Raw genomic sequence first — 27,007 nt, forward strand, 5'->3', positions numbered from 1 at the left:
TCCTAGCTCAGTAGATTAAAGCTGGATACACCGTTGCTGTTCCAAGCACTCCCAACAACTGGTGTGAGCATGACTCTCTCATGGTTACAACAAGAGAGCCTTATTTTTTGTAGCAGCTTCACAGTTTTCACACTCCTCACTCATTGGTGACTCTCCGCATCAGGACATTTGTCCCCCCAGTATATATAAGAAACAAATGAGCCTTCCTGTATTTGCATTATTTTTGTTGTTTCTGCTCAGAAACATTTTACATTTTGCACTAATTAGCTATAAAGGCATTTAAATGGTAATCAATAGACTAGATCAATTCCCTTTTGGCTTTCAGAGGGCATTCATCCATATTGAAAAGAAAAAGAAAGAATCTCTTCTTTGATATTTATTAACATACAGTCTCAGATTAAGGACTCAAACTTACTTCTTTCTCTTTCTTGAAAACCAGCAAAGGCCTGTAATAGAAAGCAATTTCAAATTACTAAGCCACTGTTTTTAAAGGTGTATATGTCAGAATTAACACCTTCTAATACATTCAATTAAAACTTCAGCATATCTGAGCAGTTCATCACACCATTTTAACACTGTTTAATCCAAATTCAGCACTGAGCCTAAGTACAACAGCACAGTCTAATAGGTTTCAGACCTCCAATATGCATATATTCAAAAGGTATGACCTTTACAACCAAGCAGTAATTCTTATGTAAACTTGCTGTGTTTAAACTTCAGCAGAAGCATAACGTGTCTCTAGACTTTTAGAAATAGAAATTGCTCTTGAATTGAAGTATCAATAATTTCAGTAATTATTAATAGAAAAATATTCAAATAGAAAAGTACGTGTTCAAAAGAAAAGCAAAAGCTGCCAGACAGGTTAGCACCCTGGCAGAGGAGGCCGGGCAGGCAGGAGCACAGCACCATTCCTGAGCCTTTAGGGAGAGAGGGAGGAATAATGACCCTAATGTGTTCTGAAGCACTAGGGCATTACACTCGGTTGTAAGATAAAGAGCTCATTGCTTTCCTCTGATGATAAGGTTGTGTGAAGACAAGAGGTAAGGGAAATAAATTCTGCCAGCAAGCAGTTTAGGTAAGGAAAAGCCTTGAATTATGAACCAATAGCTGCCATGCAATTTTTATGCATTCTGTGCAGTCAAATGATATCGAGATCATCATTAGAGCTTATTAAAAACACCATTGTGAACTCGGTGCACGCAGCGCTAAGGGTTTCATCTTGTAGTTAAACTCTTTGATTTTTAATTTCAAAATTAATTTTGCTAGTGAAGATGAAGGACTTGTTTCCAGCACAGCTTTCATACAAATGCTTTGCTTTTGCCTTTGGATAAAACTATGATTACAAGTTTTAAGCTTTCTGTGTTCTGGCATTGAGCAAAACAACACAGTCATCATAAAAAACGCCTGACAAAAATACTGAAGTGTGATTGTATTTACGGACTTTGAAAAAACAGAACATCACAGAAAGTGATAGCTTCAAATCTGAGCTGTGTAGATCTTTGATAGGCAACATGGCAGCAATTAATCAGAAAAATGACTGTGGTTTAACTGTTGTTCAACACAGCAAGTGTGAAAAACTTATTCACCCATATATTTTCTCTACCCTGTTTGATATAGGTGGGGGTGTGCACAAATATTAAAAGGCGAATGTATGTGTGCAGAGACATCACAGCCTCCCCATCCCATGAATGACAGATTGTCTGTTTGTGGGTTTTTTTCTCTTAGTCTGTCAAACCTCCTTTCTGCCACATGCCTTCCATGCAGTTTTGAAAGACAGTAGGAAATCAAACATGACATAATCACAAAAGAAATGGTTTCCCATGAAGTCATCTAACGTCTTTAAGCCTATGGATTGAAGAGGAAAATATATCATAGGGGAACTAAAATTAACAGCTCATCCATCATCCACTCTTTGGATAGGAAGCATTTGGGTGGATCTGGGGTTAAAGTGGCTAAACTCTTTCACTAATTTCAGCAGACAAGCCAGGCTTCAGTGAAGCTTTCAGTCAACACTTAGTAACAAATATTTTAATAAATCTCTCCTTTATCTTCAGTAACAGATGGTATTAATCTGTCAGCTCTAGTTGTGTCAGTGGTGTAGGCTTTCCAGCCCACCTGTGTCTCAGTATGGCTGAGACGTTGGTCCCCATAGGGCTACAGAGGTGCCCAGGTCCCTTGGCCCAGCCGTGCCCGTGGATGCAGCCCATGGCACAGCAGCCAGCAGTGGGTTAACACCATGGCTGTGTCTGCACCACAGAGGCAAGCAGAGAGCGCCTCAGGGAAAAATCACTTGCTGTTTGAGTGCTCTACTTTTTGGAGAGCAGCTCCATAATAATGATAATGACATTGCTCAAGACAGTGAGGACCCTGGCTTTTCAAGTCTCTCCTACTTTATGTAATGCTGCTGTCTCACGTTAATACATGCTTGTTACGGAGTCATGTCAAATACACGGGTGCTGTTAAATTACTCACAGCACCGCTGCTGTTACTTTTACATAATTCTAAAATACATGAAGGTTTAGAAACTCTTACTGATGTGAATCCGAAACATCCCCTCTTGCAGTCCACTGGGATTTCTCCATCATTGCCTGTATATTGGCCTATTCTGTCTGAAGCTGAAAACTGATTAGACCTGACAGTGTTCAGATCCTGTGCTGGAAACGCCGCTCTCTGTTAATTTATTACGGGCCAAATCCAGAGCAGGGCTGGTGTTCTGCTCAGTTGCCCAGACAAGACTACTCTGCTAAATATGTCACTGCTGGAAAGATGCCCCTTAGCCTGAAGGCTGATGTAATCCCTCCCCCCTGGCTGGCTTGGGTGCTTGCCGCCTCCTACTCCCCAGGCAGACAGACAGACAGACAGACACGCTTGCACAGCACAGCCCTGCTGATCCCCGGCGGTGCCGACCAGCCCCTGTCGCATCCCTGCGCTTCCTCGGGGGGAGCCCTCACCGAGCTGGCTCTGGCCGTGAATCTCAGAGGATTTATAAAGGCAGCTTTTCTCTTGGTAAAGACTTCCATTTTAATTTCCCGATCAGTATTGCAACAGGGAGGAATGGATGGCAGCAATAAAGTGGGGAGATGAATAAAAGCGTAGTCTGAAGTTCAATGTTGTGCCAGGAAAGGATGTCTTAAAACCTTGATTTACATTCTGCTACTCAGACTGTTACTGACATGTCAGTGACATCTCTTTACAGCCAGAGTAACTCTTTGCTTGTCTGTTTGTGCAAGTGGAGCTCACTCCAGAAAAGATTCCTGTTACAGCAGCAACAGCACATTGCCTGCTGCCAAAGCTCACATTTTCAAAAAAAACCCATGATCTACAGGAAAAAACAAAACAAAACAAAAACTTTTACAATACTGTATTATTTTTATAAGTTTATTTTGTAATTGATCCCAACTGTAACTATAATCCCAATTGTAACTATAGTGTTGCTGAAGCCTGGTGGGTTTTTTGCCTGGGTGTGCATCATAGCTGTTCAGCCTCCTTCCCCACCACCACCTCCACAAGCTCCCTGCTGGACCCCATCCCTGTTCTGCTTCGGGCAGATATACTGCTGGTGGGGCTCAAGGGCTCTCTCCAAAAGAGAGTGACTGTCCTCACAGCCCCCTTCAGGGGTTTTCTGAATCTTTACTTAAGGGATCCTAGAAGAGAGCAGCAGCCCTGGCCTTTGTGGGCCTGATCCTGCAGCTCTCTGGGCTTCATGTTCCCCAACTGGGAAAGGAAAATGCCATTTCTATAGCAGAATTTATAACATCGTTAATTTCAACAAACCAACATGACAAAATCTCTCAACACAAGCTGTGAAATACTATTATTCACCAGTTCACCCTTTCTATTACATTTATGCATATGTTATCAAATATTTGTTTTCCCACAAATATACAGACTAGTCCAAGTATGCATGCTTGAACCTTACCTGTCTGTTTTATCTCACTAACCATGCGTAGAGTTTGGTAAATTTGGGGGTTGGCCTTGCTAGAAGAGAAATGCCCTGTTCATGCTGTTGGAGTCTGACCTACTTTCTTCTGCCGAGAATGTAATAAGAGGTTCATGTAATGATGAGATTGATTTTTCTGTCCATATAGGTAAGTAAATTGCTGGCATCACAAGTTATCTGTCTAAAAGCTGAGACGTTGATCTATTAGACTGTGCCCTGCGACCTTCAGTAAGTGACATCTCTGCTTTCATGTCCACACTTGGGAAAGAGAACTAATAGTGCCTCTGGCCTTTATGAGACCTATTTCTGCTTTCTCAGTAAAGAGCTTGGAAATCTCATGCAAAAGGATCTTACTAACAACGTTTATCATGTTCTTATTATTAACGTAGCATCACCAGGCCAGCTTCCATGTGCTCCAGAGCTGGCATTGGGCTGGGGACTCTGACCACTGCCCCTGCTCCCCCCAAAGGCAGCTGTGGTAGGGGTGACTCCACACCAGGCTTGTGAGGGAGCAGAAAGGCATCACATCAAAGCCTTGTCCAAAAGACCAAGTCAGCAGTAGCCACTCCAGCGGTGCAATACTGAAAGTCCAAGAAAGCAACTGCCTAAAGCTGATGGATCTCCAGGGGATCCCCAGGCCAAGTGACAGCAGTGGTACCCAGGCAGTCTTCTGGTATTTTTTCACTCCTGTTTAGTAACTTGCTTTTTAATGGTTCATAAGCTACTGGATTCATTAGCTGCTGTATAAGAGCTAATCGCATACATGGAAGAAAAGCAATGAGTGATGATAATGAAGCTAAGGTTCACACTTAACTACCTGAGTTCATATCAGTGAGGCGTGCATCTATAGATAGGCAGCATGTGTTATTCAGATTAAATACCTGCACTGGTTTTAAGTACAGACCTTTGTGTTTAGTATCAGCAACATCTGTCTGACTGAGGGCTGTAAATTTCCCTTGTTAAAGAGCTATGAAGTGGTCGTAGGGCTGGTGTAGCAGAAGGGTGTGTTAACTGCAGCTTTAGGCCTGTTATCAATGCCTCTGCCTACCCCTGTGTGCGTGCTGTGGTCAGGGTGCTCCATCCACTTTGCCCTTGTCTCGCTCCCATTTGCTGCACTTCCCTGTTGGATTTACTGCATTTCAATATACGGTGACTGGCTCCAACGTATATTAAGGTTTACATGGCCTGGACCCAGCCCCGAGACCAGACAGCTGTAACTGGCTTTATTCTGGGTTTCTCTCTCTCCAGTATGATTGTTCCATTTCCAACACTGATATTGCCCAGCACGAAATATTCTCCTGTTCTGCCTTACAGCCCAGGTCCTGGATTATTAGGAGTTTCTTATCTTTCTCACCACCCTCTTTTTTTAAGTTTGTTTCTCCCTCTCTAAATTTTGAAGACAGTGGTAAAAAGTCAGCAACAGCATAATCTAAAGTTTTAAATATACAGAGTAAGAAAAAGGAGAATGTATAAATTAATTTTAAAAGTAAAATTTATTTGAGTGACTTTGGCTTATGACTGGATGATCAACAATTAGCACCTATAAGAGAATATTTAGAGCTTGACTGCTGGGAAATAATTTCCTGGCATCTGTCATAAGAAACAAAGGACCATCTTGATCATTTTATTAAAATATTCCCCTGGGGTGCATGAGGCAGGCAGTGTGAAGACAACCTGCAGGTTGTGAAGAAGGTAGCAGAGAGGGCAAAATGTTCTAAAACAGGGAAAGCACATCTCTGTCACATACTTTAACTGTAGAGGAAAAATGCTTTTTCTTTCCAGTGTCATAGCTGCACTGCTCAGTAGTGGAAGGAGGTGATACAGTGTCACTTTGAGCAGAAGTGTGAGACAGATGTCTGTGGAGGGGGAAAGGCAATTTGGTCAGTGGAAGAAGGCTGGGTTTTTGTTGTTGTTGAAGGGAGTGATGAAATAATCACAACTGAGAGGTAACCCTGTCAGGCCTTCCTGGCCCCTTCGATGCTCTAGGATGCTTAGGATTGGTTTGATTTTTAGTTGCAGTGCTGGAGCCAACCACGCAATGGAACTAGGAGAATTAGATAGTGTTAACATTATGGACTGGGTGAATTAGCACCTTCTTTTAAAATAAACTCATTGCTACCCAGAAGCAAAGTGTATTTATGTACAGGTTAGTAACAGGCCAAAGTGACTCCTCAGCACAAGAGCTGCTGGCTCTGCTGACATGGAAGGGAGCTGCCAGCATCCTTATGCTGAGATGTGTGTGTGGCTCATACTTCTGCATAAACATCTCCAAAAAAACCCAACCAACAGCCAGCACTATTGACAAAGCAAAGGCCAACTCTATTTGTATCTGCAGTAAGGCTGTGAGAATGAAAAGATGCTTTAATGTGTCCCAAGGCCTAGATGAAACACTGAAAATGCTGCTTTTAAGAAAGAAAATATAATAATATCCCCTTGAAATCCCAGGGAAATGTGTGTGACGGACTTCTTGAGAGCAATATCAAAGAACTGAAATAGAAGTTGTAGAGCATAGGGAGTTACTGCAGTTATGGGCTTTAAATTGGTTTAAATCTTTACTTTCAAGCTTTTTTCCTTAAGTATCTCTTTAAAAGTAACACTTTAATGAGAGGGAAAATGTTTTACTGCCTCTGAACTCTAGCAGCAGTTGCAGATCTGTCAGACCGTACTTTATTTTGGAGTGTAAATCCTTTCTCTACAGTTGCTCTGGCTGTCTGGCCCCCCTTGCTGGTGTCAGACTCCTGGGGAGGCACGTGGGGGCTGTCAGGGATGGCGTGAATGTCTGCAGAGGAGGACAGATGGGTGAAAATGTTCTTTCAGCACAGGTTTTGCAGCTTTAAAGTTAGAAAGAAAAGAAATGTTCATGTCCTTAAAGTCTTTTAGGAGCTTCTGGGGTTTTTTTAAGGCAGTTGGAAAACTGGAAAATTGAAAAAAAAGGAAAATATTTACTCAGAATACCCTGTTTTATTTCATCTTGCTGGGTCCTTCAGCAGCTTTGCTCACCTGGTTGTATCATGTCATTGAGCAGGTGTAAAATTGGCTCCTTGGGCAATTTGAGGACTTCTGAGTGGGTTTGCAGGTTTCTCAGCTCCTCTATTGGCACTGACCCTTTCTCTAAGAAGCCTCATCATAAGTCATTATTTTGGTCTCATTAATTTAGGAGAAAAGTTGCAAAGAGCAGCACTAATCAAGCAGGACGCAGCAGCCAGAGGCTATCACCTCCCTGTTCCCCACTCCTGTGACATATGTGGATCCTCACCCAGATTCTCCCAGCCAGGCTCTGGCTGCTCCAAAACCAACACGTGCCTGATGCATTTTATTTCCTAGTCAATAGTTGCTGTGTTATTTCTAGCTTGTGCTTTTGTCTACTTCTACTAGATCAGACTGCTATCCTAATTTAGTTAATTTGAGAATCCCACTTGGCAGAAGAAGAGGTGGGCAATAATCATATAGGAATGTATTGATTTTTATTAACCACATCATCCAAAAGAGTTAAACGAAGGGAGCAAACTATAAAGCTTACGGTATTTGTTAAAGTTGAAAAGAAATGCGGTTTTGAGTTGTGGAATTTGGTTTTTTGAAGCATGAATAATGATATTCACCCTTTGCCCTTGGAGCAGGAAACGTTCTTTGCTTGGACCATTTGCAGCCCTGGGCACACTGTTGGCACTCATCAGATAACTGTTGTTATTATTAACAATGCACAGATGTATTGGCAATTGCTTTTAGGTATTCAGGCCAGCTGGAAAGGGTATGAAAGAACTTATTAAAGACAGATATTTCAATGCATGTTAGAAGATGAAAAGGAAAGTAATTTCTGGTTTATCTGCATAATTAAAGGCACACTCTGCAAAGGCAAACAAGCAAAGGTAGTGCATGCAAAACTCTGAAGGCCAGCCACTTTAGCTTCCTCAGAGGTATAACAGTAAAGCTGTCTTTTTACCTTCCTTTTGTTCCTTAGATGCCCATTTGCAAATGTAAATGGGCAGGTGTGTTTGTACTATTTATGTTAGAAGAAGGTGAAGGTTGTAAGGACGAGCACCTTGAAACTGGGAAACTCCAGGGCTGCTGTTGCTCCTGCAGTCTCAGGGTTGGCCCAGCCTGGCTGGCTGTGTGACTGCTGTGTGAGGGAGCTGCACACAAAGAGGTCAGCCCTGTGCTGTGCTCTGCCTGTGCTGCCTGCTCTGCCCTCTCTGCCCTCACTGCCTGCTCTGCCTTTGCTGCCTGCTCTGCCCGTGCTGCCTGCAGTTTCCCTACTGCCCTTGTGCAGGTGCACAGAGCCACTACACGGGCTCTGTTGCTGGCAGGGCATGAGGATGGTGGCAGCCACTGAGCCAGTGACAGCCACCACCTCTGGTAGCCTGTGTGTCCCCACAGCACCTCTGTTGGGTGCCTGGGAGCAAGACTGTGCCCTGGGCAGCTCCCAGCTGGGAAGGAGGTGTGGAAATGCCCACAGGCATCAAGGGGCTTGTTGGAAAAGTGGGAGCCCCAAGTCGCTGGGCTTGAGGAGGGTCCCTCAGGCAGTCAGCGATTAGGCGGCTAAAGGTGTGTTGTAGTCACTGGCCTGTGGGTGCCTCACCAAGAACCCCGGGGACCTGTCTCTCCTGGGGCAGGGCCCACCATCCCGCCATTGCTGGGCTTGGGACTGCCCTTCAAACCCAGTGCCTGAGGTGGACAGAGCCCCCAGGCAGAGGCTCCAGGCAGGGCTGTGAGGTGCTGGCACAAGACACAGCTCCCAGCCAGGAGCTGGGCTGCCAAGGTCCCCTCTGCCTCAGAGCCATGGGCCTCCTCCCAGGTTACCCCACATTCACTGATGCAGGGGGAAGCCAGGCAAATCCTGATTCCTTCTGCTACCTTTGTAAGGACCACTTCAGGGCGCCATCCCACTTCCTCCCACCACCTTCTCACTCCTGATGCAAGACAAGAGAAGCTGCACAGCCCATCTTTACCCAAGAAATGCTCTCAGATGAAATCCCTCTTGCTTGTTTCCCACATCTCAGCACCCAGCCAGCTCCTAACAAATCTGCGCTGTATTGTTGTCTCTCTGATTTCCTGTTGTCGATTGGGCTGATTTTAATTGGCTTGCTTTTTCAGTTGTTTTTCAGCTCGTCAGGAAGGATAATTAAATAAAACCTTGCCCTCTGTGCTCCTGTCCACCCATCGTAGCGCCACTAGCAGAGCACGTTAATCTGAAGGACAGTGAAGGCAGGACTTACTGCCTGTGAAATGCTTGGAGGCTGGTTGTTAAGCATTACGTTATTCGAAACACATTAAATTGTTCTGAATGAGGAGGAAGCATGTCTCGATCATCAAGCTGATGGACATTAACAGTCTTCTGCCTCAAGTTTGTGGAATTTGAACTAGATTTAGCTACTGCTTTCCTCATTCCCATTCTGCAAGGAAAGCTGTGGACAGGAAACTGGCAAGGAGTAGGAGGCATAAATTCAAGATACCCACAGCTTGGACCAAAAGCCTTATATAAATCCTCTGGATTTCTAGACTGTAGAGAAATACAGTTGGCATTACTGCCTTCTGTTGACCAAGCAGGAAAGTTTAACAGCTAGTGCAGGATATGAATGCTGAAGAACCTGGAGGTGGCTTTAAGATTTGAGGGTGGTTTAAATGTTATTGCTGAGGAAGAAGAAGGGGAAGTAATACATTTCTCAACATTTCCAGGTTTACAAAACCTGTATGCTGAGTTAGAGGCTGTTAGAATTGGCTCAGTCTCAAAATTAGAAAAATTGTGGGAAAAATATGTATATGTGACATGCAAGCAGTGAACCAGATATTTTTTCAGCTTGTTGCTAATATTTGTGTTTGCTATCTTTTCAGAAAATGTGAAACTGAATTTTGAAAGCTTGTCTATTGATTAATAAGGGATTTTGTAGTTTATATCCCTCTTGAGCATCACTATTAGAAGCCAGTAGAACTTCCCTGCTCTCTGCTACCACAGACCAACCATCTCCGCTGTGCAGAGAGGACTCCTACCTTGCTGGGCACTTGTAACAAGCCAGTGTCAGTGTTTCCTAGCTGTAAGTTAGCACAAAAACCAATGCTGAGGATTTGTGTGGAGAGGCTACTTTTGCATCTGTTGGCCATGATGGATGAGCTAGGATTTAATACCCTCCCTCTGGTTCTGTAGCAGAGCAGCATGTAGGTGGAGAAACCCTGGAGGTTCAGCAGGAACCAAGGTGCTGGGACAGGCACGCACCATCCCTCATTCTGACTGCCTGGCTGCCAATTACATGGCAATTAGCAGAATAAATGTCTGAGAAAAGTTTTCCCCTTCCCAACCATTTTATGGTTTGGTCATTGTTCGGGGGGCAATGTGTCTCTCCAAGTTACCTCAACTTTTTTGTTAGCCTTAATCACTCATAGGATGTTAATTATACCTCTAAGCTGATGAAACCCAAGTTGCTCAGCCTTGTCCCCTTGAGCCAGCATGGCTCTTCACTTCCCTCCTTTGTCTCTCCCAGAGGTCAAAAATAGCAGTCTACGAGAAAATGTGGTCATACATGAAGTCGGCCGAGCCCTCGGTGTTCACCAAAACGACGGCGGACGGGGTGGCGAGGGTGCGGAAGTCGAAGGGGAAGTTTGCCTTCCTGCTGGAGTCAACGATGAACGAGTACATCGAGCAGCGCAAGCCCTGCGACACCATGAAAGTCGGCGGCAACCTGGATTCCAAGGGCTATGGTGTAGCAACCCCCAAAGGCTCAGCATTAAGGTGGGTGGAATAATATAACAATATCCATGTTGTTATAGTATTCCACCTACCCTGATGTATTGTGTTGTCATTTTCTTTCTTGTGGATTTTGAGGTAACTTTAAAGTTTAAAATCTTCAATATTCCATGGAGTTAAATAAGACGGTAAATTATGGTTTCGTTTATTTAATGCATCCATTTTTTTAGTGTTTTCTTCGTGTTGTCCTTTCCGATTGTTTGTTGCTGTTTTAATTTTACAGTTCAATGGCTTTTTCAATTTAAATGGTAAAGCTGAGTTAACCTGCCATATGTGACGAATGTTAGCTGCATGATGTGGTGTTCTTGTTACTTTTTTTCTCAAAGACGATTTCCCCATCCCGCACACTTCAGTTTTGAGCAAATGTTATCCTCCATGCCACCTTCCAATATTTAACCCTGTATTTGCTGTACAGACATTTTGATAGCTCCACGTTCTGTGAAATTTTAGCCAATTTGTCCTCTTGTGCTCCTTTTTTTATACGTTACGATTTCCTAAGCATTTGTGCATTTTTTCTTACAAGTTATGTTTTATCGTTTCAAGAAATGCTGTTAACCTGGCAGTATTAAAACTGAATGAGCAAGGCCTCTTGGACAAATTGAAAAACAAATGGTGGTACGACAAAGGAGAGTGCGGCAGCGGGGGAGGTGACTCCAAGGTCAGCCTCAATGTCACCACAATCGGGTACCTTAGCAAAGAGTAATCGGCAAGGCTGTTATTTTATTTCTCAAGCAAAAAAAACCAAAACAAACCAAAACCAAAAAAGAATGCATATTAAAGCCATTTGAATAATTGTGGTGGGGAAAAAAAAAAAAGAACAAACAAAAAACAACCATCCGCTTGCCCAGTAGCTCTTTCAAAGAAACGGTCTTATTTAATATTGCCAACAGGCTTGGTCAAGCTTGGAAACCTTATTTAACTAACAGATAGAAAGTCTGGTATTGGTGGGACCTATGCAGAGCACATCAGTACTTGTAACTGTAGAAGAAAACAGTGATAATGTCTGGCTGTCATACTTCACCCCTGAGGACAAGGTCCTTCTCCACCACGGAAGTGGTTTGTGAGAGGGGTTTTTTTCACTGGGGTCAGCTGTGCCAGCACAGACCTAGAGAAAAGAAGATTCCCTTCTCCTGCACTGTTCTGGGGAGGAGCCAAGTGAAACAGTATCAGCAAGTGCTGCTTTGCTGGCCTGAAGTGGTACTACCAGAGCCCCTGAGAGGAAGCCTGGTCTCTGGAGAAGAGCTGCTTAGTGGAGTCTGTAGCTCAGGGAGAGAAAGGGTGGACACTCCTCTAACTCCTCTAATCACAGAGTGGGATGAAGAGATAAGAGTCAGGCAACAATCCTAGCACAGACATTATGTTAAGCAGAGATGGTAGTCACCTGTTAATGGTAAAATAACAGCAAGAACTGTAACCTATTAGGGGCTAGAGCTTGCAACAGGCAAAGCTGAAACAAGAGAGGTTGTTTGCAACAGGAAAGTGTATTGATGCACTGAACTGGAAATGAATCTTAAGGAAAGAGATTTTGGTAGTTTTGCCTGGAATACTGAAATGCCACCTTTTGGATGGCAGTGACCTGGCTCTTCAGGCAGCTGTGGAGGAGCACTGCCTCAGTGTTTGCTGGCCTTTTGAAACAGATGTGGATGACAGCTCTAGCTCCAGTGACAGCAGTGTTACCTTTTGCTGAGCTGAGGCTTCCCCAGCCCTTCAGGCAGCCTCTATGGTAGCAAGACTCTCAAAGTTACTTTAAAGAGCTTGTGTATTGTTACAAATTAACTAGTGGGCTTTCCCATTGCCAGATTTACCCTGTACAACTGGCCATTTCTGCAGTCTTTAACCTGATGAGAAGCTGAAGCTAAAGTAGAGCGGGTACTATTTATTGGTCACCCTGTGAACAGGAATTACCAAGAAAATTAATTTAAAATACATTGTTATACCGAAAATTATTGAGATTAATTTTCATAGTGACACTCTCCTACAGCTAGTCAAACAAGTTCCTTAAGGAACAGTAACTCCTAATCTCTCTTATAAAAATGCTTCAGCTTTAGTCCAAAATCAATAAAAACAGTATTTTCAGTGAACTGCAGTTTCATAAAATTACTGCAAATTACTGCAGCAGTCCGTTAATAAGAGTTGCTTACAGTTGGCTACGTAGGAAACTACTCAGCTACTCATCTCTGATGCTAGCAAAAGCCACTGGGTAAGAATAAAGGAATGAAAAGCTCGAGTTCAGATTTGTTCAATAGCTGGAGGTCTGCAGTGCTCAGCAGCAGCCTCGAGACGAGCATAAGCTTCTTTATGCTTTTTAGCTCTGCTGCTTATTTTTCATGCAACGTTTTTATATAATGTTACACTAGCCAGTATATTAAATGTCTGATATTCTCCTCGGATCCAGCACTGCACTGTCTAATGCTGCCTCCATGAAAGAAAACCCTCTGTACAAACCAGCTTTGATGAACTTCATTGCTTTGTGTTCACTGAATTAAACCCAGCCAACTACTGCTTACAGCCCTAAGGAAGCTAAAAAGGCTTTTTAAAATGGTCATAATTAGGGCAGGACCATCCTTCTATTTTTGCTTGTGCTGAAAGACCTTTTGCAAAGAGCAACACCATCCATTAGCAAGCAGTTAGTCCTGGCCAGTGGATGTTAAAGAGCGCAGAGGCAGGCGGATGTGATACCATGGATAAGTATGCAAGGAAGAGGGAAGGGGAGCAAACACGATGACATGTGTTTTGCTGTTTTAAGCTGTAAATCACCAAGCACTGTCTTTCTGCAGTTTGTCATTGCCCACTGTGACGAAAAACAACTTGTTTGTCTGAGCTACAGACGTGGGCTCTGGGGGGCATGGCTCAGCTTGCACAAGTCCCCAGGGAGCAGAATGTGGGTCGGTGACCTCCCCTTGCTGGGGGGAAATCCTGCAGAGGACTAAGCTAGGGCAGGCGAGGAAGGGGTTAGCTGTTCTGTCTAAAGATGTTGTAAATCAAAGGCTTCTGTGTTACAAAGTGGCTTTTCTTTCTAGGTGGCTTTTCTTTCTAGGTAGCTTTGTAGGCACTGGATGCTGCAGGCTGCAATGCTGCAGAGTTGCGGCAGACAGGCAGATGCCTTCCTAGCAGCGCTGATGCTGTGTCCAGGCTGTGCCCCAGCTCCCAGGAGCCCTGTCACCCTCTCAGGGACACTGAGAACTGGTATTGTCATCCAGTCACTACGGCCCTGACAGTCTTGCTGGCCTCTCCTTCCTCCTCTCCATCCTCCCACTCAAAGTCTGAGTTGCCCTCTTCATCTCATCCCATCTCTCTAGTTAATTATTTATATGAACACGGTTTCATTTATAGAGCATTTCAGAGCTTCAAAACTGTTCTTTTTTTCTCTTAAAGGAGGTTGGTAGGTGGGGGGAATCAGAGAGGATGGGGTGGTGAAGGTGCCTCCGGTGGAGATGCAGACCTTGCACCCCGTCACACTGGGGGGCACATGGACCATTACTCACTGGGGGCAGCTCTCTCTGCCAGCTGAGCTGACAGAACCACCTCTCAGCTTGGCCAGTAGAGACCCGGACTTGGGAAATTGCTGCCCTGAGTTTGTAATCAGCCATTTCCTTCCTACTGCCAGCGCGCTGTGTGCAGCTATGAGTGGCTGCAGACTGATGGTGCCAGTTTCTTAAGCTGGATTCCTCTGTGCATACTCTAGCTTGTGCCGAAAGCCAGAGGTAAGTATGCAGCCTGTTTGCTTGTTCATCCTTGTACCTCAGAGGACCCAGTCACCCAGAAAACGCCCTCCCTTGCTCATCCTCCCTGCAGTTTCACATGCAGTTCGCCTGTGCTTGGAGATGAATGATTCTGAGTGGTGAGTTCACCTCTTGTTACCACATCCTCATCACAACTGGAAAATTAAACAGTGAGTTGAAATTTTGAAAGGATTTTTGAGTCTTTCAGCAGGAAAAAGAAAAGCTATTCCATCAACTTTCCTCAAGTTTTTTAATCTGTTTGGCTGCACAGACTGTAAGGTTAGTCCTGTAAGCATCCTACGCTCCTGGGGTCTCCATGTAACTTAAGACTAAAGAGATTGTGCTGTTTTAATGAGATCACTTTAAAGGCTTCAGCTGACTTATGTCTCATTTTCAGTGCTACCAGTATGTGCCAGCGCTGGTGTGGAGCAGAGGGTGCCAATCGGTACTGCCCTGGAGGGGAGTTACCCCTTTTCGGTAGTGGTCCTTATTTAAGAAGTCTGAAGGGGGACGTGCTCCATCCATATGTAACTTGTCTGTGGGCTGACTTGGCTGGTGCAGGCATTCTGGTAGGTGCATCAAAATTTGTTCACTTAGCTCTCCTAAATGAGCATGAATTTAGGTTCATCTGTTGGATTCATGGCAAAATTACACCATCTTCAAGGTCTTTTATACATGGGAGCTGAGTTCTCAGTCAGGAGAGAACGCAAAATAGCAGTTATAAAAAAACCATATTCCAGGAAATATGTTACACTGTATTACAAGCTTGGAAACTAATTATTTTGTTTATTATACAATCCTATCATCTCAGAGCTGAGTGATGGCTGAATAGGAATTTAACAAGAAGTAGACAAAAGGGGATGCAGACGGCAGTAGGAGGCTGACTGACTTAAGTGAAACTAATTATTCAGTTGCATAGAAACAATTTTCTGCTAAGATAAATGTCTGCAGTTGGGATGTTGATACATTTCTTGTATTCCTATACCTTTACAGTAACATTTAATGACAACCACACAGAAGGAGATTGTTTGAATTCAACATCTCACCAGCTTCACGTGCCAAGATTCCTTGCTAATTATTTGACTTAATTTCTTTAATACATTCTTTTTTAGGCTGATATCTCTTTTGGAGTACATCCGTGAAATGACACGCCATGTAATACTACTTAATTTTTAAATGTTTTTTCTTTCTTAATCATAGGATTATGTTTACAGTGTGCTAGTTGAGTTCTGCCCTCAGAGCCATGCTCCATAAAGCATCCCATTCCCAAGCCCTTCTGAGCTGTGAGTGTGGCCATCTACAGGCAGGATTTGTTCCCCCTTTTCTCTGTGCTGTTTTGCTTTGACACATTTTGAGCACAGCCATAGCATTTGCAGCAAATTTTTTTTTAAGTGGCATATTTTTAGAAGAGATCTACTGTGCATTTTTTTGGATGATGCCTGTCATCTAAAGAGCCCCATTGCCAAACATGGTGTACTTTAAAGAACATTTGGTGAAATGGCTATTTTTAAAAGACACACATTTATCTGAGCAATTTGCTTGAATTTTTGTTCATGAGCATGAATTTACTTGCCACACATTTCATAGGCGTGGGTTATGAGCTGGAAAAAGATAACATGGGGGGTCAGAGCCAGTGATAGTAGCAGAGAGCTAATTCATGCTCAGAGCTGGGAAAGTAATATAACGTTATTGTATTGTGGAAATTAGTGACAAAGCAAAATAATACTTTAAAAGGAAGACATCGAAATATTTTTAATTGAGAGCTATGACTTTATAGCATATTAGAAAATAATACTGCTTCTGTTTTGTGCCAGTAATGAAGTCTTAATTCTCTAGAAGTTCATCAGAGCTTCTCGCTTAGAGCATTGCCAGGAAGGGCAGAGAACCTGCTCTAGTTTGCAGGAATGTCTGTGCTGTTGTATGGATTTTTGAGGGTGTTTTCCTAGGAGTGTAACTGGGAGACACAGAATGACAACCTGGGATGGACAGGTTGCCCAGGCTGGGAAGGAGCTGGTGGAGTTAGGACTTGTGACTCATGCCCTCGCTTTGATAATACTTGTGGTGTTGAACAGTTAATTTCCATAAATTCCTTGCATTTATCCTGCATTGTAAGCATCAGTATGGGAAAAGCTGAGGCAGAGCTCCTTGGGATTGGAAAAGGGAGAAGGAAAAGCAGCAGCTCAAAGCAGGGCTCCCAGCAGCAGGAGCCGAGCCCTTCCTTTGAACATCTCTCAGGAGGTCTGGGCTTGTCTGTTCCCTCTTTAATGGTAACTGCTGTCACTTGACATACAAAGGGAAAAGTAAACGCCTTTCTTCTTCAAAGTAATTCTAATGTTTCAGCATTGAGTTCATAAGGATGCACTTGAGCTGCTCTGGTGGATTGCTCTGTGCTTGCTGGCACTGTAACCATGGGTCGGACACCTTTAGCTCTATCCAAGCACTGTAGCTGTTCTATGAATGTCTTGTGTAGCCTTTGGACTATGCAGCACCAACCTGCAGCCTGCTGAGGAGCTCGAGTGCAGGAGTCGCAGAAGAAGCCATCCCGAGAGGGGAATAAATCATAGAAGCCAAGGGGAAAAATGGATGTGTCTAGAGGCAAGAGAAGGCGAAGGTGAGGGGATAGCCTGCATGCAAGGTAAGTTGAGTCTCTTGCTCATATCCATCCAGGTTAGAAAGGATCCAGGCAATGACAGGGAAGATCCATGCTGCTGTTTCAGATGTTGTAGGTTTGAGTGTGACATTAAGCATCTGCCCTTCCTTATTCTGCCTCTCTGTTTGGGTTGCTCTTCCTTCCACCCCCTTACCACATCTGTCCCACAAGTCCAGGCACTGCTGTAAATAAACTACAAGATTGTTCCAGCTTGCATTTCCTAATCCAATAGGCACGAATTATTGCATTAGCACTTGGCACTTCTATTAAATTATGATCCTGTTAGTACAGAGTTTAATTTGTTTGAGCTACATTTATGAAACATATAAATATACTTTCCTGGAGACAGTTGCTGCTGCTAAGTACAGGCTGCAAGCTCCCTGCAAAGAGTGGAGGAACTTGCAGTCTCAACTGGTAACACATTTGCCTCCATGCAGGTGTATTCAGTGTGTGTAGGTGTTAGAATGGCATCTGTATGTCTTCCATGTTGCAGCAAATACAGCCTCAGTTAAAACATCTGAATTTAAAATCCATACTGAGTTACTGCAAGGAAAAACCCCACAGATTCCAAAAGAATTCAGTGGTTGCTCTAACCTGCCTCTAAGAAAAAAAGGCAAGACACCTTGAACTGACCAAAAGGGCACTATTTATGGAAAAACATGGTAATGTAGACTAGAACAAAGTTCTGTTAAGGAGAGCTATTGCAGCTACTCAATACTCAGCAGGAACTAAAAAGCCCCACCCACTGACAGGTTGTAGCAAAACCTGTGTTCAGCAGCCTTTGCAAAGTCCCTCGTTGGCAGGCATTTGCCATCAGAGCACAACAGAAAGCTGGTGAGCTTGTGCAATGTGCCTGTGCAGGGGTCAGGAATGCCCTCGGAGCAGAAGCAGTCCCCGTGGGCTGACACTCCATGTCAGTGCAGCTGGAGCAGCCACTGCCTGCCTCCATCCCTGCAGCCACTCTCCCTGTTGCTGGCAATACCACAGCATTAAGAAATTTTTAAAATTCCATTGTGTGCTATTCCATAGATGATATTTTTGTCATCCCATGACACCATTCAGTACTAAAAGGCACAGAAGAGGCAAAATGTGCAGTGACCCCCTGAAGGAGTGTCCCTGTCCTGCTGTCGGTGGTGGCCACGGGTGAGCCCACAGCCAGGGCTGGCAGCCAGGAGCTGCAGTCCCAGGAGCTGGGGCCTCAGTGCCTTGGGAAAAGGGAACTGCTGCTGGCTCTGCTATTGAGGAAAAACAACCTTCTTCTGCTGGGGGGATTTATTGCTGCGCCTGAGCCTCCGAGCGCTATTCGAGGCATCACCATGCAGTGTATTTCTTAGGTGGCTGTGGGATATACAGGGCTTGAGGCACCAGGTTTTAATCTTCTTCTTTTGAAAGCTCTTTGTCTTTTCAAACTAGATGACTTTCACTTTTATCCCTTCCGCTGCTCACCCATAAAGCATTTCGATCCCTCAAATGTTAAATCTTGTAGATGTGCAACTGCTGGTAACACAGGGCAGGGAAAAATGATGCAGGTCTGAAACAGTAGGAAAGAGCAACCAAGTGTTCATTCCCTAAGGGAGAAATGCCTGGTGCTTTTTCCATGAATACCAAATGTACAGTGTGAAGTACAGATCACTTTTTGAGACAGAAGGTAACAAACAGGGATAGTGCGTGATCATATATTTTATGCCCGTATTTTCAGGGTTCTGTTCATTCCTGCTTGAAGTGCCAAGTAACGCTAGTCAAGGAACAAGCATACTGAGTTTTAATAATGAGCCTGTTCCCATCTGAAACCTTCCCCATCCCTCACACATGGGTGCGTAGCAAAACATGAAGTTGTGGCATGGAGACATTGCTAAATTGGTAAATTATGACAGGCAGACAGATCTGATCTCGGAAAGAGCAGAGCACTTGGACAGTGCATTTACCCGCAGGTTTTGTAACTAGTCAGAAGTTATTTCAGTAACAAGATCTGACAAAAAGTCCATTCAATAGTTACAGATCAGGCTGGGATTTATAGAGCTTGGGGGAATAACGTGCCTTATTTCATTTAGATGGGTCCTTAACCTAAAGCAATACCCTCTAGAGAAGAATACTGGATTTGGTGTCTCTTCCTGGATTGTTTCTATCTTTATATTTTAATGATACCAAGATGGTTGCTAGTGAGATTTTTATGGTATCCTGTCAAATTAAGCAGAGTGTCCAGGCTTGATTTCTGCATCTGTCAGTGCCCTGTGCTGCTGTGTGCTTGGGGATGTGTGGCTTGTGGGGCAGAAATCACAGTGCAAAGCAAGGAAGCAGTTGTTCAGGGTTGTTCTCCCTGTCCCCTTCAGATATTTGCCTCCCAGGGCATGGTAAAGGTGACACTTCCCACATGTCCACAACAAGCTTCTCATTCCACTTCCCCTGAAGTTAGTGGAGATTTGCCAGTGATACCAACAAGAACAATTAATTCAGTGTTTTCAGTCACTTTACCCTAGAGGATTTTAGGAAATGTTTTGAATTAAGAAAATACTTGTTTGTGCCTCAGTCCACTTTCCTTTCCTCTGACACTATGAGGTGGATTTTAGAAACCCATGGACTTAACGTCTAAATTCTTTGATGTTACAATGTTGTGTTCTGCTGACAGTAGCAATCCCAGGGAAGCTCCAGCCAGCAAGGACAGTTTTGGTCATATGAAACAAGAGAAAAACAGGCATATGTAACAAGTGAAAAATTCCTGCTGCAGAAATGAGAGTGCTCTAAATACGGCAGACTCCTAAATTACAAAGATGAGGGGAAAATAACAGGGATTAAAAAAAACCAACAAGTCAAAATACACTTTATAATGTACTAACCAAGACCTAGTAGGATCATGGACTTTCAATTCCTTCATGCCTCTGGGACTTGGACAAGAGGGTGAGGAGCCAATGCAGGGGATGCAGCTCCTGGTCTTAGTGCAGGGCTCAGGTCACAGGCTGGCTCGGACGGAGGACACCACGCTTCATTGATCTTGTCATCTTCAGACAGCCAGGTTTGCCAGAAACCTCCTGTGGTTTTTTGTTGCTCTCGTTCCACAAATTGGCAATAAACCTGACCCAGCCAGATATTAGACCAGATTTACAGTTGTTCTGTGCCCCTGCAGTGTGACACAGGCAGAGCCCAGGGGTGCCTTTGGTGCTGTGATTTTGCCTCCTCTGATGTACCCAAACAGCCAGTGCCAGGGTCCATTAAAACGCAAACAGCTTTGCTGCAAATACCATGTCCCGAGTGATGTGTGCCTGCATTTCCACAGTGCTTCTCCAACCAGGGTTATTTGGCATCTGATGTTGTACTGATGGAAAAAACAAAAACAGGCATTTTAGTGATTTCACATTGCGGCAGAAGCAATATTAAGCATGTCAGGAACTTGTGGTTTTGGCCTTCTAGCCAGACGTTTTTGCAATGGATGGGGCTCCTGTTGGCCATGCTTATCCTGTGTTTGGACCCAGTGTCCATCTGCCTTGTGAGGATGATCCCTGTTGCCACTGGCCTTAAGTTTCTTAGCTTCCCCACCAAGTGAACTCTCAGTCCTTGGGTAAGATGGCACACATCCCTCCTGCGTGCTGCTGAGCCCTCCTGCACTGGGACTACTCATACCAGCAGTGGAGCTACAGTGGTTGGAGCTCTTGCCCAGCAGTTGGCATCATTCCCAAGCCAGGTGGTCAGCCAAGCATCCCTCCCTGGGCTGAGGTGCTGATCAGCTCTTCTGCAGCTTGTTCTTTGCTATCCTGAGCCTCTGTGCCAGGCATGAGTGGAGAAAGGATGTTTTCAAGACTGAGAGAGGAGCACTCACTGCTGATGTTATTCTGGTCTTTCTTCAAGCTCATGAGTGATTTCTTCACCCTTTACTCCCCAAAAAGTTACATTTGGACTCTTGAGGTGCTGCAAGCAACAGTGCTGAGGAAATGCCACAAACATGAGAAACCGGCTGATGATGGGTGGAGGAACACCTGCAGTTTGTAAAAGCCAGGTGGCGAAAGGTCAACCCTCTGGCAGCCCCACGGCCTGGGAAATCCAGCACAGTCCATGCACTGCCCACCCCATCCTGCACAACTCTGACAAAACCCTTTAATTAGTTCTTCAAAGAGCCTTTACTCATTACACCTTTTCCTTAGCAGCTCCCTTTTCTGAAAGATTGCACCAAACAATTCTAAATTAATTGTGAGCAATGGTTCATCTGGTTTGAGGGAGCAGTGTGCTGTCTACTGTGTTCATTGCTCTCCTTGGCAATGATCATTTTTGGGTATAACATTTATGTTACATCCATTAGAGCACAGAACGGGTTGTGAATTATCCAAAGCTGTTCCAATCACCACTTAAATCTTTATTGATTGCAAGTAATAAACATAACTACGATGTTGCTGAAACTTAACACCACTCAAACACCGGTTAAACACAGCTGATGAAAGTCTACAGATTATTGGGTGAGATCTTCCAACTCACAAAGTGACTTTTGTTCCTAAATCTCACCTGTAGTGTTCACTGGCTCTTCTCTGTATCACCTGCTGTGACTTGTGAGGACCAACCCAGACATGGGACAGCAGAGCCACTAGCATCAGAACATCCCATTGCTTGTTCCTGGAAAGTGGCGCTTTCCTGGCAAGGCTGGTGACCAGGATGTTCTCTTCATAAATTAACAGCACTTTTTCCAAGAAGCTGCTCAGACTCTTCTGCACAGTTCAAGTACATTCAGGAAGGGGCTGGTGTGCAGCACAGGCACATAAACACTTCAGCCAGGGGCTCTTTCTTAAGCCAGTAGAAGCAACTGTGATGGCACCAGATAAAAATCTCTGGCTTTGATTTATCTGCTTTATATAGGTGCAGGTGAAATAATGAAAATAAACCTAAAAGGTCATTAATCAAATTTAAAACCTACTATGATTTATAATTTGAGAGGGGCAGAAGTCATACCTTCTAATATTTGGGACTTAAAAATAAATACATATTTGATGATTGTTTTCCTTTTCTTCTGCTTCAAACTCATCTGGCCCGAAAGAAATGTTATGATGCCACCAGTTTTCTCAATGGAGATGAAAGTTACTGTGACTAACAGGAAGCTGGTGCTGTGGCAGGAGGAGGTAGAGTGAGAGTGTCTCAAAGAGAAGAAGAAAGAGAACATGGGCTCTGCATCATAATGCTGCCTCTTCTCCGTATTAATGAAAAATATATAATAATGAAATAGAAATGTAACAGATGCTCTACAAAGTATACCGCAGCTTTTTCTACTGAGGGATGATCTCCACATCAGTGTGGGGAACACACTCAGCCTGGAAGCAATGCTGTGTTTTATGCAAGATCACCTTCACCACAAATAAGTGCTGAAAGGATTCTTGAATTCAGGGGGAGAAGGGGCCAGGAGTTTTAAACGGAACCTGAAGTTTTAGGGACCTAGTTCAGGGGTGCGATTGCAATGAGTGCACGTTTTTTCAAAAATCAGTTCACTCCATCAGCATTGTCCTGTCACCTGGGGCCACCAGCACTGAGAGGTGCAGCAGGACTTCTGGACTGGTGTCTCAAGCCAAGAGGAGCTGAAGTGCAGCAGGGATGAGGCCTCAGGGCTACACAGCAAAGGAGAGCGCAGGCTGCCTTTGAGACAGTGCTGCTTTCCTTTTGGAAAAAGGCTGGTACAGCTTGTTTTCCAACACAACTTGTTTTCTAGCAGTACCTGATGGCTGAAGAGAGGAAGGGTAATGATGCCAGAGCCCTAGGGGACAGCAGAGAAACCAGACTCCTGAAACACAGTAAAACCCACCTCTGTCCAATTCTAAAGCCATGTTTGCAGCAGACTTGGAGAAAATGAAGCCTGTGGGATTAGATGGGCTCTGATCTTCTCAACGTTGTGCCTCTCAGATAAATCAACCATAGCAAATGGTTTAATTTGCCACTGGGAGCAATACTGTTCAGTATGAGGCTCCTGGTATCAGTTCTCTAGATTCAAGTCTTCTGGTCTTTTGTAGATGTCAGCAAAAAATATCTTAGTGGGATTTGGTAAAGCTGCCCAACAGATCCAACCTGATGTGGGTAAGCCTGGATCAGCCAAACCGACTAAATCTGGATGAAAAGCACATGCAAACAAAAATAATTCTTCCATTATGATGAGGAAGAAAGCACTGCAGGTTTCTGCCCAAAAAAACTGTCCTGTGACATCCAAACCACTGACATTCTGCTCCTGATTGCCTCAGCTTGTTTTCTTGTGCATAGAGAGAACAACAGAGCACAAGCTTTCAACCCTCTGAACATTTTACTTCGATAAAAGCGACGAAACTAATAGAGAGCTCATCTGGAAACCACACAGGGGGAGATGAAAAAGAATCCCATCATAAATTAAAGCAGAAGAAAAACAGGCGAAGCCACCTGGGAAAGGGCTGAGGACCTCATAGGATACCCTGTACAGCCCAGCAACAGCAACCTAATTAAAAAAACAGCTGGAAAGCACAAAATTATTCCAGGAAAAAGATAAGGAAATGGAGATCTTTTAAGAGACCCAGAAACTGAGCAAATGATCCTCTGAGCCATTTTTGGGATGGCACAAGCAGGCCAGAGGCAGGTAGGTGGCTAGGACACAGTCTTCTCCTGGGACGTCAGAGGGTCATTTAGTCCCTTGGTTCTTCTGCTTCTAAGGTACACAATAGCGGAGGCAAGGGAGGCCAGGAGCTCACTCAGGCAAAATCTCCAAGTCATCTGTGTGCTGGGGAGACAGGGCAGGCTAAGGCAGGGCAGGACAAGTGCCCACTCCAGCTTCATCTCAGGCATTCCTCCCCCAGTCCCTCCTTGCACAACCTGCCCATCTAGCCCTGGTGCCTGCAGCCAGCTGCCATGCCAAGCAGGATGGCTTCCAGCCCCTGGCACAGGAGCACCTCAGCATGGGGATGGTTCCACCAGCAAAGGCTCAGGAGGCCTGAAGGCTCCTTGGCCTGGAGACTCCTGCTCTGCTCCTCCTGCCCATACAGACAGATGGAGCAAACCACCTCTTTCCCACCCAGGCTGAGGTACTGCTGTACCTCACCTGACAAAGAGGGTCATGACAAACTATAGCGAAAGCCCCAGTTTAGGCAAATTCCCATCTGTTTAGTTAAGATAATTTTAGTTTACAACTTTTTTTTTCCTTTGGCAGTTGCATTTGCACAATTAACTGCAATCTTGGCTTAAAAAAAAAAAAATAAAGCACCCTAATTAGCATGTTAAGCTTCCTCATTTCCCAATACTGTATAATGTTGTGAAAGCTAATCTATAATGTATTGGATGTTATGCAAATTCTCTGTACTCCATATGGGGTTTATAAAGGCATGCAAATTAAAAATAGTGTTTGGAATAGGACTGGGGGGAGGGGAAAATTTGCACAGTAAAATATGCAGATAGGAGAAAAGGTGTTTATAACCTTCTCCCTATTGTTTGTGTATTCTCAGCTGCACAATGCTTTTCAAAGCAGAGAGATGTATTGCATAAAATCTCTCCAAAGTGGATGGTTTTTAAATGAGATTTAAAATGAGAGCACTGTTCTCTGAGCAATAATCCACACCACTCTTTCTGCTGGAGTTTGTAGTTGGGTGGGCACGGGCACTCAGCTTTCACTGACTCTCATTGATCATGCACTGCTTCTTTTAATGTATTTGCCCAGGTGTCACCAGGGGCCTCATCCCAACACAGCTGCCCAGGAGTGTCCATAGGGGTGGCATGGTCAGGACCTGGCCAGTCCCTGTTGGCATCAACTGATGGGGCAGGTGCATTACCTGTGGCACCCGGGGCACTGGCAGTGTCTGTGGAGCATGCTTTGAGCCTGTTGATATTTTATAGGTGGATGCAAACATAGCTGTGGTGCAGCTGGCTTTTTATGATGCCTGCAGCTCCTGGTGGAAGGCTCTGTGCCTGCTGCCAGAGCCAAGCCAGCAAACACGTCCTGTCCCATGAGCCTTGTCACTGCCGCCCATCGGCTGTGTCCAGCTGAGTGCATACAGCCTTCCCTGATTGATACTTAATTAGATTACAGCTGCTGCTTAAAAAAAAATTAGCTGGAGTCGAGTCCTGTGTGGAGCAGGAGCAGTGGTGCAGCCTCTGCCTGGCCAGCCAGGAAGCTCTGCTGGCACCGTTGCCACTGGGACCAGGGACTAGTGGTTCTCCCCACCTCAATGGCTTTTCCCTGCTTTTGCCCTCCCTACTGGCCTGGGTATCACCATGTTCGATCACACTGCTGCAGCCCATGGGCATTCAGCTCAGGAGCTCTTCAACATGTGCATTTTGCTCACGGACCCCCCCCCATGAACTGCCCGGGCTCAGCCAACTGCAGCCTCCACTCCACGGGCTACCAGCCTCCAAGGTAACCCCTGAAAGGTGCCTGCTCTGCTCCTGAAGAGCACGTGGCACCTCTCAGGGCAGCACTTACCAGTATCAGCCACTGACAGGTCTCATGGCCATCTCGGAGGCAGCTTTCTTTACCAGCTTCCTTTTCTAGTGTCTCCCTGCCTCAGGCACAGCAGGGCTCAGCCACTCCAGCTGCTCAAGGACTGTGACACCTCCTGGCCTGTGGACATTTCCTGAAATGCCATCATGTAATTGAGGTCCCAGGTGCAGGGGCCTGGAGCTGCAAGCACTGCTTCACTGTAAGAAGCCAAACTACTGATCTGTGGGGCTTTGCTGTCTGTTAGTGCAACACAAGGGGTCCTGCTAGATCAAACCCACCGTGATCCCTAAAGCTACTGTGAATGCCTGTGATACAGTACCAAAGTGGGGAATTGGACTTGCTTTGTTTCTACTGCCTTCATTTAACAGTGAGTGCCGATTACTCAAAGCGATATGGGCAGGACCTGGTAATATAGAGTTGCTCTAGAGTTAACTTAAGGGGATGATCCAGTTGCCTGCAGTGTAAATACTTTGTGGCCAGGAACCCTGCTTTATCGCTTTGTATAGTTTTAAAGTAGTTTAAAGATTGAATAACATAAAATAACATAATATAATGTTATTTATGTTATTTCCCACGTGAAGAACTCCTGTAAACCTTGCAGTATTGAAACTCAGTGAACAAGGCATCTTAGACAAGCTGAAAAACAAATGGTGGTACGATAAGGGTGAATGTGGAGCCAAGGACTCCGGAAGTAAGGTCAGTCGCTGAAGGTCTTTTTGTACTGATTAGCAATCACATTTTGACCCACTGTCTGTTTATACAAAGAATGACTTTCACAAGTTGGTATTTACATTTCAAAGGTTGAAAGAAAAGAATAGAAAAAATAATTAAGTCTCTGAACATGACAGCATTTTTCTTTTATGCAGTAACAGACTGTAGTTGTAAGTATGTTTTACTATTTGAGTATTTTGCTAGAAAAATGTGGAAAGAGAAGCCCCCAATTCTCCTAAGCTCATATCTTCATTTATATGTGCAAATTTCAGCACAGTCAATGTGTATTACTCAGGCCAGCATCTTTTCTTATTTCGTTTTATTGAAACACATTTTTGTTTCAAAAGTGTGACTTAGATTCTTTACATGTCAGTTTGGGAAACAGTCACATGCTTGCTAAGGGTGGACAATTTCAGGACAGACTTCTGATAAGGAAAAAAGGCCCTTCTGCCCTACTTCCTAATTCAGTTTGAAATTGGCTTAATTAAAAAAAATACCTGGAAATACTACTGGTAACTCATTACATAAATATTGTATATTCTTTTTTATTCTGCTTTGAACCATTTTGCTTGCTGTACTGCCCTGTCCCACACCAGCCATGCTACAGGGTCAGCTGGCCTCCTGCAGCTTCTCATGCAGAACTGCTGTAGATGCAACTGGAGATCCCACCTCTGAGCTGACAGGTGCATCAACCCAACAGCTGCACACTGGAATTGCAGGGAATATTTATTTACTCCATTCAGTTAAAAGAAAATTATTATTTTTTTTTCCCAATGCTTATACAGCCATTGAGTAGAAGTGCTGGAGTTGCTGGAGTCAAGGACATTTTCAA

The 27,007-nt window shown here is 44.4% G+C and overlaps 1 protein-coding gene across 5 annotated transcripts in view; it reads left to right on the forward strand.

Annotated features, from left to right (window-relative positions):
• Positions 1-27,007, forward strand: part of GRIA3 (glutamate ionotropic receptor AMPA type subunit 3) — a 146,225-nt gene that overhangs the window by 114,601 nt on the left and 4,617 nt on the right. For 2 of the 5 annotated variants that reach the window (XM_051630706.1, XM_051630708.1), the window contains 2 exons: positions 10,414-10,661; positions 26,046-26,160. In XM_051630706.1, coding sequence (XP_051486666.1) covers positions 10,414-10,661; positions 26,046-26,160 — 363 coding nt within the window. Of the gene's footprint in view, positions 1-10,413; positions 10,662-11,219; positions 11,335-26,045; positions 26,162-27,007 lie in introns of those variants that run through there. The other 3 variants (XR_007890714.1, XM_051630705.1, XM_051630707.1) reach the window with 3 other exon arrangements.

The sequence above is a fragment of the Apus apus genome, chromosome 12, assembly GCF_020740795.1.
Source record: "Apus apus isolate bApuApu2 chromosome 12, bApuApu2.pri.cur, whole genome shotgun sequence".
NCBI lineage: Eukaryota > Metazoa > Chordata > Aves > Apodiformes > Apodidae > Apus > Apus apus.